This window comes from Gracilinanus agilis, chromosome 3 (genome assembly GCF_016433145.1).
Source record: "Gracilinanus agilis isolate LMUSP501 chromosome 3, AgileGrace, whole genome shotgun sequence".
NCBI classification, from domain to species: domain Eukaryota; kingdom Metazoa; phylum Chordata; class Mammalia; order Didelphimorphia; family Didelphidae; genus Gracilinanus; species Gracilinanus agilis.
In genome coordinates this window covers 94,886,842-94,905,143 of record NC_058132.1, presented here as the reverse complement: position 1 = coordinate 94,905,143, position 18,302 = coordinate 94,886,842, and the positions used below count along the sequence as shown (strand labels likewise).

The window sequence follows — 18,302 nt, the reverse complement described above, 5'->3', positions numbered from 1 at the left end:
TGGGTGTGGTCTTTTCAGGTCTACATCCCCAATCATGTTCTCATCAACCCAAGTGTCCACGCAGTTGTTTTTCTTCTTTGTTTCTACTCCTGCAGTTCTTCCTCTGAATGTGGATAGTGTTCCTTTCCATAAATCCCTCAGAATTGTCTTGGGTCATTTCGTTGCTGCTAGTACAGATGTCCATTACATTGGATTTTACCATAATATATCAGTCTCTGTGTACAATGTTCTTCTGGCTCTGCTCCTTTCACTCTGCATCAATTCCTGGAGGTCTTTCCAGTTCACATGGAATTCCTCCAGTTTATTATTTCTTTGAGCACAATAGTATTCCATTCTATATACTTTAAAAGAAAGAAAAAAGCAAAATTTACATAACAGAGTCACAGTTTTGCTTGCTGCAGATATTTTTACTAATCTGACCTTTTTATTTTTATACTGGTTATATTGGTTTTATTGTACAGAATGTATTCACTCAGACCCTGACCTCTTCTACTGGTGTTTTTCAGTTCAGAAGGGGGAGAGGAGTGAATTGAAAGAGCTCTTAGCATCTCTTTCAACTCCCAGAATTATACAGTGGAGGAAACTGAGACCCAGAGAGCTTAAGTGACTTGCTAGGGGGTCGCTCTTAGAAGTAGAAGTGGCAAGGTATCAATTAGAAACCAGGTCTTCTGGCTGAATCCAGGGTTGCTTCTTTATCTCATCACATCACACTGTTCTACAAGCTCCCCTTGGGGCTCTTTCAGATTCTGGTGTCCTGGTCATACTCTTTTACATCCTATAGTTCATCTTCTCTTCTAACTGATAAAGAAGTACAGACAGCAGGCAAACTGTTCCTACCACCAGAGAGGGATTGAAATGATATCTAAGAGTTTTTCAAGTTTGCATTTCTTTGCATTAAGGAGATGACACTTTTTGAATAATTATTCATCATTTGTTTTTACTTGTTTATAAATTGTTTATATTATTTTCCTACTAATTAATTAGGAAATAATTTTTCCTTTGAATATTTGTATTTCTTTTAAAATTTAAATGACAAGTTTTTATTGGCCTTGCTACAGATATTTTTCATGATCTGTTGGTTTTTTTAATGCTGGTTAATTATTTTCTTGTAAAGAATCATTTTTTTATGTAATCAAATTTGTCCATGTTGCTTCCTATAATTTTTTTCTATTTGATAGATAAGTATCTTATTTTCCTACCATAGTTGAGCTAAATTATTTCATTATGATAATTATTATTAATGTATTATTCCTTTTCTTCCAATTTTTAGGGTTTTTTTGTGTTCAATCTATTTATTTTTATTATTGTACCATCTAGTTAGGTATACACATTTTATGCTTGGCAACAAAATGGTTTTTCCCAAAAGAAATACTTATTGATACGTTCATTTTTTTTTTCCAGAAGTGGACCTTTGAGAAGCCAGGTATCTCGTCATGAAGAGCACATGCAGAATGTTCGCCGATTTCATGAATCCTTACAGCAGGCTGAAGGGATTATTCAGAATGACAGCCAAGTGGACTTACTAGCTTTTTCATCCCGAAACTCACTCCTGACCTCTCTCAGGTGAGGATTTCTTTTCAAAAATTATCTGGGATTTTTTATTTTGTCATCCTAATCCTAGGCGTACCCCACTTCTCCAAGAAAATCACAACAAAAAGAAAGGCCCCATGTTCACCAGAATATTTTAGCATCATAAGTCACTTCCATATACATTATCAAGTGTTGAGCCTAATATCATTTTTATTTTATAGATTGATTTATTTGTTGAAAAAAACAGAGACTCAGGTTAAGTTCTTGTCTCAGAATCATTTAGCTAGTGAATGGTGGTGCTCCTGACCTGACTTTTTTCACTATACCAACAATGACTCAAATAATGAAAAAGGTAACATGCTGAGATTCTTTCCAGTTCCACAGTATTAGGATTGAAACTATGTGACAGATTCTCACTTTGAGCTCTGAGAGTACACAGTGTAGCTCTGGTTAGCCATAATCCCAGAAGGTCTGTGTACACCTGTGCCTCTGATGAGGGGCACATCACTGGGCTGGGACAGTGATTAAATCCCTCTGTGAAGTGAAGAGATTGACCTAGTTGAACTCCAAGAGACCTTCAAATTCCTACATCTATGAAGCAGAAAATATAGGATGCTATATACAAGTGCCTGATGGGGTTCTACTGCTTCCTATAAGAAATCAATGTAGGCTGGAACAATTGTGGAAAGGTATCCCTGGAGTTGAACCTTGAAGGATAGAGCAAGATTTAAACTCGTAGGCAGGAGGGTGGTGATGAGACATTCTAGATTTAGGGAACAGCTTTGGGGAATGGAGAGAGTTATGAGCAGAGCAGACACATGGGAATGGGGACGTCCTGAAGGGAGATTTACTCAATACATCTGTCAAGCCTAGTTTTTTTGTTTTCATTTTTTTTAACCCTCAACTTCTGTCTTAGAATCAATACTGTGTATTGGTTCCAAGGCAGAAGAGCAGCAAGGACTAGGCAGTGGGGGTTAAGTGACTTGCCCAGGGTCACACAGCTAGGCAGTGTCTGAGGCCAGATTTGAACCCAGGACCTCCCATCTCTAGGCCTGGTTGTCAATGCACTGAGCCACCCAGCTGCCCTCCAATGCTAGTTTTTGTAGAGTCTTACATACTTGCTCAGTCATCATTCATTAAATCCCTACTGTGTGCAGAGAGCTCTGTGAGGGGAAAGACACAGAGTTTGGATAAAATACAGTTTCTAACTTCCTGGAGCTCACAATCCAGTAGGATAATGATGACCACAATTATGATAGCTAATATTATATGGTGCTTCATAATCTAAAGTGCATAGACTTTTCTCTATATTGTCTCATTTGAAAACTTCATTGTACCTTTTTGAGCTATGTTCTACAGATATTATTATCCCCATTTTACAAATAATGAAATACATATGGAAAGGTTAAATGTCTTGTCCATAACTACACAACTAATAAGTATCAGGCCTGAGAATTTATCTTGTGCTTCTTCCGACTCCAAATCTAGCCATCTTTATACTGTCCCAAGCCACCTTTCAACAAGAGGCATGCATAAATAATTAACAGTACACGGTATTATATGTAATATGTAGTATCAAATAATAAGTGTTTCTAAGTGATAAAAAGTGCTTTGTAATGGTCTTTATGGGTGGACTGAGATATATGGGGTTGTTCAGGGAGGACTAGCACCCCTAGTGTGAGGACTTGCTGAGCCCCTTTCAGGGCTGCTCATATACTTTTGGTATCCCTCTGCTACCCAGCTTTCACCTGTGGCTCCAAGAAGTTGTAGCAGCCATACCCTCATAAAACCATCTCGGCAGGTAGGCTAAACCAGATTGAGAGTAACTGAGGGTAAACACAGACCTATCAGCATGTTACATGGGGTGTCTCCCCCAGGCATGTGAAGACTTCCCATGGCAGAATAGTTGGATGGGACAGTTTGTTCCAATGGCCATGAAGGCCATCAAAAGAGGTGTTATGGAGTGCTTAGAACTTGCTTAGATATCAGAGATGCCAAGGGCATCTACTGCATCCTGAGCCACTAGCAGTCATCTTGACTTTTGTCCTGACATTGGACTTCAGTGACTCTGGAAGAGAGTGAGGCTATTGACTTTGTGCAACTCTGCTTCACTTAAATTCAGTTTATATCAAGTCAAAAGACATCACCAGCAATGTCATCCTGCTCCTCTTTTGAGTACAAAGGACAACAGCTATTGATGGGCTAATCAGGGAAGGCTTCTATAGAAGTCCTGACATTTGACTAGGGCTTTAAATAGTGCATACATTAAAAATAAGGACTTTTTCCTATGAGCATGAATGAATGAAAAGCATTTAGTAAGTGCTTATTATATCAAATCATTGTTCCTAATTCTGGAGATACAAATAGAAAAGTAGGCTAGCCCAGCTCTTGAGCTCACATTCAATAGAACCATTCATTGGTGGTCTTCTAACATAAGAAGGAGTGACCAAAGCAATTAATCTTTTGGTGTTTGTAGGGTATAACAGAGTGGAGAAGACTGGAACTGGGGAGAATCATTAGAATATATAGATGTAAGCCTAGACAGGGTGAAAACCTTGGGAATGAAGAACAACCAATGAATAGAAGTTGCAGCGTGGAACTTTCTGCCAATTCAAACTAGCTCCCTCATAAGGTAGTAAGCTTCGCATTTCTTCAGATCTTTGAAGTATAGGCTGGATAGTCACTTGGTTGGAATGTAAATGCAATTCCTATTCAGGCACAGGTTGAACTAAATGATATGAGATTATAAGATTTAGTGACCTCTTTTTCTCATTTTTCTTTCTTTTTCTCTGTCACATAGGAAAAACTTAAATGAATTAGATCAGATTCAGAGGTACTTCAGCCAGAAGTTAACTAAGTCTTACCCTCAGCTCACCTTCAACCTCTCAGGCCAGCCATACCAGGACTGCGGAGACAATCGTCAAGGAGCTGAGACAAGGAATCCGAACTTAGAGAGCCATCACATTTTAGAAAAGTCAAATGACTTGGTATCTCAAGTCAGCGCCCTGATTACTGGTAAGAAGCTAGTGGCCCTCATGGTGATTTCAATGTTTTTGAGACAAGCCCATCTGCGTGGGAGGGAAAGAGAAAAGGGAGAAATTGGAAGGAACAGTGGAGATCCAAGTATCCAGATATTTGCAATTTAATTTTCCTCCCTCTAGGAGAACTAAGTCATGAGGTAAAGCACAGTAGTTCAGTGGAAAAAATGCTAAACATGGAGTGTGAGGGCCTAGGTAATAATATCCTCAGATTTTCATTTGGAAAGGAGCTTTGAGCTCATCTAGTTCAACCTCCCATCAATTTACAGGTAAGGAAAATGAGACTAAAAGAGAGTAACTAACTTGTCCAGGATCACAAAGGTAAAAAGTAGGAGAGCCAGGATTTGTGCCTACGTCCTAAAATTACAAAATGTCAGCGTTGGAAAAAATGTTGAAGAAAAGAAATTTGACATCTGACAAGTATAGTTTATAATCCTATTGCATTTGAATCCAAAGTTGGCTTTATGATTGAGAAAAGCACAAGGTAAAAGAAAACCCAGTGCATGGAGTCAGGGACATAAGCTCTAGTCCTAATCTGATACTGGTTTTCTGTGTGACATTAAACAAGTTCTTTCCCATTTTATGCCCTGATTTCCTCCTTCCCTCTATCTCATGCAGAATAAAATCCATAGAATGAATGAAACATTAATCTACTGTGCACAAAGCGCTGGGGATACAAATAAAAAAGGAAGCTAGTCCCTACCCTCAAGGAGCTCACATTCTTGCTAGGTAAAATAGGGATAATATTCCTGGCCATGCCTCATTCACAATGCATTCTGTCAGTAATCACAGGTTTTACTCTTTACTTGCTCCATTACTCTAACTAGGGACAATTCTTGCATTCATTCACTAAGTCAGCAGGTATTTACTGAATCTCCCCTACATGCCCAGCTCAGTCCCTGCCATCAGGGGGTTTGAAGGGAGCCTTTTGTGACTCTTACCCACCTTCCCCCATCAAACCTGCAACTGGTATTTGTTCAAGAGTCTTCCATTCTCTCTCTAGCAGAGGTAGAGTTTTTCTGTTTTATTTTCAGGTTATAATTGACATTTATTCCACTTAATTCTACAAACATTAGTGAAACACCTGCTGTGAAAGACTATGTACTGGACATTGAGCATGAAGAGATGAAAACCAACACAGAACTTGCAGTCAGGGAGCTTCCATCCTCATGGGAGAACATCATCTGACCTGAATCTTGAAGCTGGTTTCCTAGATCAGGAATTATCAGGAAGCCATTTCAGATCTAAGTCCACTGATCATTTCACTATGCTGTACTGTCTCTGTTATAGTACGCTTTAGTACCTACCTCAAAAAACTGTGTAAGAAAAGTATTTTTCAAACCATACAATACTATAACAATGAGAGCTAAATTTGTACAAACTGATGCTGTTGTCAGATCAGGTCACTGTATATTTGAGGGTTTTTTTTTTTAACCCTTATTCATGTCTTAGAATCAATACTGAATATAAGTTCCAAGACAGAAGAGTAGTAAGGGCTAAGCAATCGGTGTAAGTGACTTGCCCAGGATCACACAGCTAGGAAGTGTCCAAGACCAGATTTTAACTCAGGACCTCCCTTCTCCAGGTCTGGCTTTCTGTCCACTTAGCCAAATAATTGCCCCTATCTCATTTGGTTTTGCTTATCTCTATTTCTTTGTGACAAGAGGTATTCTGAACTAGGACTTGGAGGTCTTTTCCATAAATTACTCAATGACAAAGATAAAAGACATCACTTTTTAAAAGAAAGAAATAAGCACTACAGTTATTATAGTTTAAAAGACACTTTGAAGGGCAGCTGGGTGGCTCAGTGGATGGAGAACCAGGCCTGGGGACCAAAGGTCCTACGTTCAAATCTGGACTCAGATACTTCCTAGCTGTGTGACCCTGGACAAGACATCTAACCCCCCACCCCACCCCACCCCCATTGCCTAACCCTTACGACTCTTCTGCCTTGGAACCAGTACACAGTATTGATTCTAAGATGAAAGGTAAGAGTTTTTGTTTTTTTAAAGATACTTTGGCATGCATTATTTCACTGTGGCCTGACCACAGGTTTTTGAGGTAGGTAATATAGATTTTTTTCAACCCCATTTCACAGAGAATGAATCTGAAGTTTAGAGAAGCCAAGTCTTTTGACAGCTCACTGCTAAACTTCCATCTGTAGTATAAAAATAGATGAAAATTTTTTCCTCTGATATTAGTATGCCAAAGGGCTAGAAATTTTACTGAATTGAATAGTTTGTTAGTTCATGGTGTTCACTAGCTTCTAACATTTGTTTTGACTGTTTGAGGTAGGGACTAGTTTTGGTAGCTTTGCAAAATAGTAATTGTGAGGATTGCATAGAGAATACTAGGATTTGGGGATGGAAGGGACCTTAGAGATCCTACTCCTACTTTTACAGATGAGGAAGCAGGCACAAGTAGGTCAAAGTGATCTGCCCAGAAATCATACAGATAGGAAGTGAAAGAGTCAGAATTCAGAGTCTTCTGATGTCATTTTTTTATGTTTCTTGCTCTTCAGGTCTGCAAACTCTAACCAAGGATAATCCATCATTGTCAAGTATTCATCAAATGGAGAGTCAAAATCCTGAAGGCAAAACCCTCCATGGAGACCATAGAGTAGAGAATGATGAAGAGAGAAATGCTCTACCCCAGGACCAACTCTCCCCTTTCCCTCTTGAAATACCTCCACCTGAAAAGAAAATACTAGGTGAATTCCTAGAACAAGAAGCAACAGAAAATAATCTTCCCTTGACCTTGGAAGTAGTTGAAATTGAAAAGGATTCTGAGGTGGCTCAAAACTCCAGTGATGATGACTTTGAAGAAGATGTTATAGAACCCAGAACCCTCAATGAAATTACAACCATGACAGATAAGACTAGCCCTTGGTCTAGTATCACATCGGAAGAAAATGTGGCAGTTGACCATCTTCTGACAGAGGTGAAGAAAGATGACCTCTCTATCTCAACTTCCAAACCCTCCCCCAGAAAAGACCAGAGTGATGAGAGTAAATCCCACCTCAGTACACAGCAGGACATCTGCTTGTATCCACCTGACAGGACCCAGGCTTGCCTCACTCCTACAGCAGAAACAGACAGTGTCTATGGAATGAGTGTAGATGTGGGTAAATATCACAAGAACTCCAAGGCAATAGGCCTATCTCAAATAGGAGATACTAGCAAAAGCAGAATATTCTCTCTGGTCCTCAAAACATCAAAAGAAGAGAATCTAGAGTCTAATGAGTCAAGTGACTCCTCAGACAGTGGAGAATTTGCTCTTCATCAAGCTAACTCAGTTCTCCTAGCTAGAACCTCCTGTTTAGATGAGAACCATGGAAACAAAGACATCAGTCATGGTAAGAAACTGCCTACAAAGTTGTCATCTTCCAGGAGTGAAAAGCCTGAAGTCCTTTTGACAGAATCAGAGAAATCCCCAAAGCAGAACCTCTCACTGTATCCTTTTGATGTCGTATAAGTAACTTCTCCTTTTAACTGACCCTCAAGTTTAACTATGGCAGGGGTTCTGTCCTGGACCCCTTGGGCAGTCTAGGAAAGTCTGTAGATCCCTTCTCAGATTCGTGTTTTTACATGCTTTACATAAGATGCATAAGATTACAAAGGAAACCAAATTTATTGAAATAGTAATTTTTTAAATTCATTCACACACCAAGATTAAGAAATTATGACCTAGTGGTTGTTAGGTCAGGGCCAACCATAAATGAATGTAAAAACTAAATCACCAGTATCCTATGATATCAAAAGATTTAGAGCTTTTCTGAAAAGAACCCAACACGCGCATCTTACAGAGAAGGAAATTGAGATCAAGAGAGAACCAAAGAAATGCTGATGGTCACAGTCATTTACAGAGCTCTGATTCCAACCTCGAACTTCTAGCTCCCAACCTATTACTTCTCACTCTGCTTCACTGGCATCAGGAAGGGGCTCCCAAACATTTCCTTCCACCTACCTGCCAACTGGGCTTGTCCTAACTACCTAAGATTTGTCTTTACCCAAGGAGACCACCCCCATGAGGGAAGAGGATCCCTTGGGCTCACAGCAAGTTTTTGGCAGTTCACTTCAATGAACTCCTAAGTGCTGCTTATGGGCAAGGAAGTGGTTTTTGGCTCTTGATACAGTGCTGTAACACAAACCATAATCTTGAGTTACTGTTTAACTATTTTTAATTTTTATTTGTATCTCCAGCCTAACACAATGCCTGGCATAGAATAAGGACTTAATTCTTGTTTGATCAAATTAGGTAGAGTCAATGCAAAAGAGAGGTATAGACAAAATTATAGAAAAAAATCAGAGCAGAAAAAATTTGCTTTCTTTGGAGTATATAGAAGCAAGGTTCAGGAATAATTCTGAGAAGATGACTCCCAATGCCCTAGACCAGTGATGGGCAAACATTTTAAAGAGGGGGCCAAAGGAAAGGAAATGTCATCTGTCAGTCTGTTTCTAAGGCAACTCTTTCGAAGTTTCATTGTATTGTATCCTACTCATTATATTCGTCAGATTAGGAATAATGTCCTATTGCTGGATAGAACATTTCAGGGGGCCACACCTGGCCCGCAGGGCCATAGTTTGCCCATCACTGCCCTAGACTATGGGAGAGGGCAGGATAAGCCTAGAGGCTGGCCAAAAAAACAGACTCTCAAGGCCCTTCCTATCATTTGGTGACAGCCTGGCATCATTGAAAGTAAAAAAGTAAATTGTAAATGCAAATCCTTCCCAGCTTCTTCCCATTTGAGTCTCTGCTCACCTCGTTGTCCACCTAATGTGTCTGTCCAGGGTAGTGCTATCTGTCCGGATGGCCTAATTCAAGTGGCTAGCCACCTCATTGCATGCCACAATCTAAGAGTTTGTGTTCTTCATCTTCATGTTTTTCCTGTAAGCAGTCACTGAACCAATTTTATGAGCTACCGTGGAATCCTACTGAGAGAGCCTTGTACTTCAGTGATGCTTAGTAGATTCTGTCGGTGCCATGTCATTCATGAATAGCAGTATCTGGAGAACCTCACAGTCTGTAAAGAATCTCCCTTTCATCTTTGTGCAGAACATTCTCCATGATTATAGCAAACAACTTTAGCAAGCATCACTTTATTCTGTCTGTGCTTCATGTGATATTGAAAATTAGAGAATCACCAGTTATTTCTGTGGTTCTATCAGAAAACCATGACAAGTGCACTGGAAACCCTATATTGGATAAGAAATTTAAAATCACAATTTGTTCTGCTGAGTCAAATGCTCTTTTACAATTAACAACTAATATGATGATGTATTCTCTACATATGTCAGCTAATTATGTGACTGAAAAGATACGTTCTGCTATAGAAAACTATCTTTGAAAGCCCGCCTATTTCCATCTTATATTTTCATCAGGGATACCTTCAATATGTGCAAAGACTACTATCAAAAATATCTTTGTTTTCTCAAAGTAGGCATGTGAGTCAGTAGACCCTTCTAACTCAGATTCTGTAGTCCTTTCTACATGTGTGAACAAGGCTAGAAAGAAGTCCATGTGGAAAAGACGTGCATATATTAGTAGATTAGAATCTTAAATCTCTCCCCTCTCTGCCCCTCAGTTTTCTCCTTTGTAAAAAACAGGTAGTTAAACCAGATAATCTCTAGTATCCTTTCAATTCCAAATTCTGTAGCCCAAGAATAAATAACATGAGCAAAGTTGCCCCACTTGACAAGAATAACAGAACTGTGTTAGGATAAATAAATGTGCACACTTTTTTCCCTCACTCCTGCCTTCAGACCAGAGCCATTGAGGGTCCCTAATTTCTTCCTTTCACCCAAGCATTTGGAGGTATCAATGAGGATGCTCTCTCTCTCTGCAGCTTCCCCATCAATCACAGCCCATCAGGTAAGAGCAAAGCAATGTTCTTGTCTGGAGAGACAACATTCACTTTGTTCTTTGATAAACATTGATGTGAAATGTGAGAATGCCACCAACAGTCCACTTAAAATGGAAGGTTTTAAGCACTTTCTTTGTGTCTAGTCCCATGTTTACTGTGTTTGGGGATTCAGGTTAAGTATAAAACTTGTTCTTTGCTCATCTTGATAGCACTTGTGGTTCAATGGGGGAAACACGTGAAGACCTATAAGTTTTAATAGACAATAAGCTTAATATGAGTTAAGCATTGTATCTAAGAAGCCACTGGTTTTATCTTAGACTACAAAAATTAGGTTGAATGCCCCAAAAAGGCAGGTAACGGCTTCATTATTCTCTGCCCAGGCAAGATCACTCCTAGAATACCAATACTATTCTTGGCATCATGTTTTAGGAAGTAGGAGAGAAGGTATCTGATAACTATTCTGCTAGCTATCTTCCAATATCTATTATGGAACAAAATAAATAGACTTGTTCTCTTTGGCCCAAGAATGTTAGAAGTAGGTTCAATAGATGAGCATTGGATGTATGAGGTCTAGTCACTAAGTTTCATGAAGACTCACATGAGGAGAGAATATCAAGAGAAAAGTGATCAGGAATGTCAGATGCTGCAGAAAGCTCTAAAAGAATGAGATTTGAGAAAAGGCCCTCAGATTTGGCAGTTGAGAGATAATTGGTCATTTTAGAGCATTGTTTCAGTTAAGTAAGCAAGTTGGAAGCCAGAGATCAGAAGGGCTTAAGAAAGGAGTAAAAAGAATTAGTGGGCTCTGGAGAAACTAAAGGGGAAAGAAATCACTTTAAAGAGAGAAAGAAAGGCTTATAGTGAAGATAGCACCTCACCTGAGAGCTGGGGGAAAGAAAAAAAGAAAAGAAAAAAAAGATTTGGGTAAGCAGTTTGGAAGAGAGAGATCAAGTTAATGGGAATTAATTGTCAAAATAACTTAAAACTTTTTGACACTGGCTTTCTTGGAAGTTTTGGATTTGGTGTTTGGAAAATTCAGTATAATTATGTTGCCTGAGGCTGGACATCTTAGGGAAAGCATGATAGAGGAAAATGGACATCAGAAAGTAAGTTTCTTTCGCTCAACCTGTCAAGCCAGAATGCCTCCTTGTGTGTATGTTTCTGAATCATTCTAGTTGCCTGGATGAAAGCTGTAGAAATAGGCACTGAAAGCATCATAATTGAGATTTTAGGATTATATTGTTTTATGAAAATTATTCATTTCAGTTTCTCTAATTGAGAATTTGTCATGAGTTAGACAAGTAAGTTAGACTACCCTGGTCTAATTTACTATAAAGAAAGGTTTTGCCAAGCAGATTAGTGGCATAGACAGTATTCCAATTATATTTCCTTATAGAATGCCTTCTGTATGCCCTTAACTGTGCTAGAAATAGGACAGAGATACAGAAGAAGTAAGAAGCATAGGCCCTGTCCTTAAGTAAGGAGTTATGATCTAGTTGAGGGAATCAGAAATCATTTTTCAAATTGCAAGATTTGGCAAAATTTCCCTTTGGCGGGAACAAGTCCATCTGTGGGATTGGGATAGTTTGCAACAGTGACCAAAATTATTGTGTATCCACAATAATAATTCTTAGATAAATATTGTAATAAATAAAAATTCAATTCTTAAATGAATCCACTTTTTCTTAGAAAACAGAGGTTCAAATCAGAGTCTGTTAATGTGAAACTAGCATCAAATTGGTGAGAGATGGCAGAAGGCACTGGGCCCAGATACAAGCGGTATGCAGGGAGTAGATTGCTACAAGAGGGAAGTGTCTAGGCCCCACCTCAGAAGGAAGGGTTGGGTACTTATGGTACAAAGGTAATTGGGGGACTACAAGGTCTGGTACAATTACTTTGAATTCAGTACAGTGATTTTTGTTACCTTATATTTTATATCTTTTGTGTTACTTTATAAGTTTTATTTTTGATATAAAATTACATGATTGCTTAACTGAATAAATGCAAGCTAAAAAAAATATACATAGCTCTGCTGGAGGCAGAGGGAGAAGGATGAAAGAAGGAGCTCCCACACTGATTGGGGAGACAAAATGTTCTCATATTGGAAATAGTTATATAACCAGAATACACTAGAATCAAGTGTTCAACTGTTCTAAATACAATTGCAGTTGATTCCTGAGTGATGCCCCAGCCCAAAGTGCTCTATCCAACTCAGATTTTTCATCCTTATTTCATCCTATTTCCCCTCACATACTTTGTGCCCCATTCAGACTGGACAATTCCTCATTGTTCATCTTGTCTTTCATTCTCCCACTTCTCTGCATTCACAAAGGCCAGCCATCCTCCATACCAAGAATAAACTCCTTTCTCATATTTGCCTGCTAAAGTCTTTCTCTTCCCTCAAAGCTTAGCTCAAGGGCAATTACTTACTTGCTTGTTTCCTAAATGAAAGTGTTCTCTTCCTTGTATTTGCAAAAAGTTCTTTTTCTGCATTATTCTCTGCAAACATATAATACTAGACCTTATATCATACTTATTGTATAAGTGTCATATTCCCTTCTGCCCAAATGGAGAGTGTGAGCACTCTGAGGACACTCTGCTCTTAGTCTTTGTTTTCCATGTGTCTAGTGTAGGGCATCATCCGTAGTGGATACAATAAGTATTTGTTGAATTGAAGAAGAGCCACATATTATCCTTTCCAGACAGGCTCCAGTGACTCCCCACACCCACCACAGCCCTCTCCAAACAAGAAGCCTTGAGTCTATTTGGACTAAGTCATGGCCATTTGATTAGCCTGCTCCTCCCTTACACAGTCAGCAGAGAAAACAGCCAGTTAATAAGCACTTCATGAGTAACTACTGTATGCCCCATCCTGAGCAACTAGAAGTCATGAGACCTGGATTCAGGGTTCCAACTTTGCCAGTGTTTTGCTTTGTGACATTGAACAAGTCTTCCTCAGTTTCCTCAGCTGTAAAATTAGTGGTTTGAATTTCCAGGGTCATTTCCAGCTATGATGTGCTGTGTCCTTAGGTGTCTTATGGTTTTGATAATGTATGTTCATTTCAACTCAAACTTTTGGTAAGTGCCCATTCTGTGTAAAACCCTATATTCTTTATTTTGAAGTACCTGTAAAAGCTCTGACATTTGGCACTAACTCTAAACTCCTTTATTTGTAGAACAATTTACAAAGCATTCTGCATATGTTGTCATTAAATCCTCTCAAATAAGCCTGTGATGTAGCCTCAGACATTTCCCACCTATGTGTCCCTGGACAAGTCACTTAACCACAATTGCCTAGCCCTTACCACTCTTGTGCCTTAGAATCAATACTTAGTATCGATATGCCTGTGTTGTAAATAATATTCTATCCAACAAATTGATGTCAGATGATAACACCAATTAAATAACTATATGCAAGACTTGTGCTGTGGTGATGGTACTTACAAAAATAGACCTTGTGCCTAAGGAGCTGAAAATCCTAATTGAAAAAGACAAGTTAGAAATGAAAGATACAAAGGAGCTTGACCTAAGCACCAAGGAAAGTCACAAGGAAAATCCTTTGAAAAGTCTGAGAATCACGGACTCTCAGAAGTGGGAGAAACCTCAAAGGTCAAGTAAGCCAACCCTTACCTTAACAAAATATCCATCTGTATCATCTCTGCCAATTAAACACCCAACTTCAGCTTAAAGATTTTGAGGACAAGGATTACTTATCCTTCTGAGACATCCCCTTCCAATTTGGGGTGACTCGTTGTTAGAAAGTTTACTTCTGACCACCCAAAATCCAATGAGCCTGTAGACCACAATATAAAAGAAAGAGCCATTGGACTTCTAGCAGAGAACATAGTTTCCTGTTTCTTATATTTTTTAGCTATATAACAATAGACAAGTGATGCTATAGTGTTGTTTTAATACCTGTTCTGACCTTCAAGTGTAGTAAAAATAAAGCCATGATGGTAGGAGGTAGTTTTTATTTTCAGCAGAACTCCATCCAATTAACTGCCCAGCTAAAGCCAAAGGAGAACCTCTAATGAGGAAGCTAAGAAGTCAGATTCCCGCTAAAACTAAAGGCCCAAAGGGCAAGCAAGGGGACATTGCCTGGTACTGCTTGGCTTCTTGCTAAGCCTGCCCTACCTCCCCCCATATCATTCCATTATAACATGAGGCTATAGTCTCATTACTGCTTTGTGATGTTGGGTATTTATTGGGATGATATGTTTTAGCTGAAGTTCAATATCCATCTAGTGTTGTAAAGGACTTAGAACTATTTGGAAGGAAGTTGGGCCAGAACTACAGGGCTTCTTGACCTTTTATGTGTGTTGTATACAGTTGTGTGTGTCATGGCAGCTGGTAAAATCCATGGACCCCTTCTGAGAATTTTTTTTTAATTTGTCACTAAATAAAACACTAAATTTGTTAGAGGTTAGAGAAAATACGGGCTTTTCCCCATCTAAGGTCTGTCTAAGGATCCCAGGTTAAGAACCCTTAGTCTAGATCAGGGGTCGGCAACCTTTTTGGCCTTGAGAGCCATAAATGCCACATTTTTTTAAATGTAATTTCATGAGAGCCATACAGTGCTCACAGTGCCACTCCTGTAACAGCGCCTGAAAAAAATTGACTTTTTGGCTCCTGCAGAAAGAGCCATATCTGGCCCTCAAAAGAGCCAGATATGGCTCGAGAGCCATACATTGCCGACCTCTGCTCTAGATGCTTTCTTTAATTGAAGTAGTATATTTCTACAGTAATTCAAATACTGCTTTAAAAGATTCTTTAAAAGAGCAACTGGGTGACTCAGTGGATTGAGAGCCAGGCATAAAGATCAGAAGTCCTAAGTTCAAATATGGCCTCAGACGCTTCCTAGTTGTATTACTTAGCACCCATTGCCTATCCCTTACCCCTCTTCTGCCTTGGAACCGATAAACAGTATTGATTCCAAGATGTAAGGTAAGAGGTTATGTTTTGTTTGGGTTTTTTTAAGAGAGACACCTGAACTGGGTTAGAAGAATATCCAATCCAGTAACAGGTGTTTTGGATTGTAGTTAAGGCCTGGTGCAGGGGCCTGACAGGGGAATGGGAAGAAATCTGGTGTTGGGAACTTGTATATATTGCCTATTTGCTGCCTAGTCACTCGGTACTTCTTAGCCCATCATTGAAGTGCTCTCTTAAAAGAGCATCTACCAAAAATGGAAAGAAGAAGCAGTATGAAGTAAAAAAATACCCTGGCCTAAAATGAAAGAAACCTGAGTTGGAGTCCCAGTTCTACCAGTGGAAGTGAACTCTACTCTCTGGATCCATTTTCCCTTTGGTAAAAAGAAAAGATTGGACTAGATGTTCACAGAACCACAGATTTTGAGTTGGAAGGCACCCCAAAAGTGTATTTATCCAACCTTTTCCTGAACAAGTATCCCCTCAACAATGTACTTACCAAGTACTCAAACAAGTTTAGCTTGAAAACTCCATTGGAAAAAAATTTGCTACCTCATGAAGAGACTAATTCCATTTTTTTATTATCTAATTGCTAGAAAGTTTTTGCATAATATCAAAACTTAAACTATTCCCCTTTGGAACTTGTATGCATTGTTCCCTCTTCTGCCCTCCAGACCCAAGGAGATAGCATGCTATGCTCTCGTGGTCTCCAAGCTAAATATCCACAGTTGCTTCACCTGATCTTCATATGATATGGTCTAGAGATCCTGCACCATTTTGGTTTTTCTCCTGTTCTCCTTCAAACTTATCAACATCCATCCTATAATGTGGTGCTCTAAACACAATACTACCCATGCGATCTGACCTGGGTAAGTAGAGCACAAGAGAACTATCAGCTCCTTCTTCTAGAATCTTTGCCTTCTTTAATACAGCCAAAGAGGAGCAGCTGGGTAGCTGAATGGATTGAGAGCCAGGCCTAGAGACTTGGAGGTCCTGGGTTCAAATCTAGCCTCAGACATGTCCCAGCTGTGTGACCCTGGGCAAGTCACTAAACTAAATTCACCCTTTCCCAAAATCTTCTAAAATCATGATGGCAACTCAGTAGTCACTTCTGCCAGCTCTGTTGGTAGCTTAGACTGTGGTTCATCTAGTCAGATGACTTGAACTCAGAAAGGACAGCAAGGAACTTTCTTACTATTTCCTTACTTAATTGGGGTATCTACTAGCTGTTTCCACAGAAGCTCCATAATGGTAAATGGTAAATGGCGTTTAGAGATGTGGTGCAGTATAAAAAAACATAGTCATAGAACTGAAAGTCTTTGACACCATCTAATCTAGTCCTGGGTTCAAATCCCAGCTCTTTATTCCCTATGTGGACTTGGCTTCCTTCTTCCATAAAATTAGGAGATGATAATAAACTAGCTCCATGGTTCCTCCAACTCTTAAACCTGTGATCAGTGATGGTCAGACATAAAGTGACTAGACTAACCTAACTCAAAGAGAACAAAGAATTCCCTTTTACACTGTCTTGTGCTGGTAAATTGAACAATCACAAATTACAAACATCCATCCCATATGTACTTTGCCAGCTCTTGAATAGCTATTCTTATCAGTTTCCTGGGCTGAGTGTTCCTCACTCCTATGTGCATCATTACTTTTGTCCCCAAGGACAAAGTATTCCTCTAGCTAGATAGAACACCAGTCTTGAACTCAAATGTGGCCTCTCACATTTCCTTGCTGTATAACTCAGGGCAAGTCATTTAACCCTTGTTTGTTCCAGATTTCCTAAAATGAAGATAATAATAGCACCTACCTCTCAAGGTTGTGACTATAAAATGAGATAATATTTAAAAGTGCTTAACATAGTGCCTCGAACATCATAGGTACCATATAAATGCTTATCATTAGCTATTACTATTAGCAGGGTCCCTCCTCTGCCCTTCTAAATGATTCAATATATATTATACATTATATATATTATAAAATGGATTAGCCACCATTAAGCTCAAGATTTGAAATCAAGGTTGAAAGTCGCCATTACCTACATCCAGATTTCTTTTCCTGTCATTCCCCCTTTCTCATTTCCTCTTTCTCCTTTTCCCCTTCATCCTCTCTTCCTCCTGTAGTCTTTACAAGCACATTTTATACACACACCATAAGCAAAACTGTCCTGCTCATTATTCTGGCTAACCCAGACCCATAAGGAAAATCTAAGTTTAAAAGCTGAAATATTTTTGATAAAATAAAACCATTTTGATACTTGTGGCATGCCCTCCTGCAGGGCCTCTTTAGAAATACAGCAAACACAAATGTGACCCATGTCCAAGGGTGTATAAAGGCCAAAGAGAAGACTGTGAAAATATACACACAACAGCAGCTGTTACCTAGATCCCTGTCTGGGAAAGGGCATAGAGGCAAAAGAAGCTGAGCTGATATTCTGGGATTGGCTTTGAGAGCTCTGAACCCCCTATACTGCTCTGGTCTAAGAAAAAACAGCATAAGGAGAAGCTTTGCACACAGTTCTGTCCCATCCATCTCCCTCCCTTCTCCTCCTCCTCCCCCCCCCCCCCCTTCCTTGTATGAGAGACAGTGGGAAAAATCCCCAGGAGTCAGAGTTCCCAGGCTCCAGTCCTGGCCATATCACTCTGCACAGACCAATTGTATGGCCCCAGGCAAATCCTTTCCCAAAAATAGAGCTCAATTTCCTTAGTTTTCCTTCTGTAAAATGCAGATGATAGCTTCTTCCTTGCCAGATATCACAGAAATATTATAAGGACTAAATAAGATAACTCGAGAAGCTCTGAAATTTTTTTAATCTATATAGAAATTAGGGGAATTTTGACTCCGTCTTATCTGATTCTTCATCCAGTTCTGCCATTTGTTAGCAGCATTGCTTTGAGTAAATCATCTTACTTGGGACTCATTTGTGCAGTAGATTTAGTGCTGAC

At 39.3% G+C, this 18,302-nt stretch overlaps 1 protein-coding gene across 1 annotated transcript in view; it reads left to right on the top strand.

The window, feature by feature from the left end:
• Positions 1-18,302, top strand: part of C2CD3 (C2 domain containing 3 centriole elongation regulator) — a 175,150-nt gene that overhangs the window by 150,427 nt on the left and 6,421 nt on the right. Inside the window, 4 exon segments of the mRNA XM_044668915.1 lie at positions 1,402-1,563; positions 4,331-4,545; positions 7,090-8,020; positions 10,331-10,439. Coding sequence (XP_044524850.1) covers positions 1,402-1,563; positions 4,331-4,545; positions 7,090-8,020; positions 10,331-10,439 — 1,417 coding nt within the window.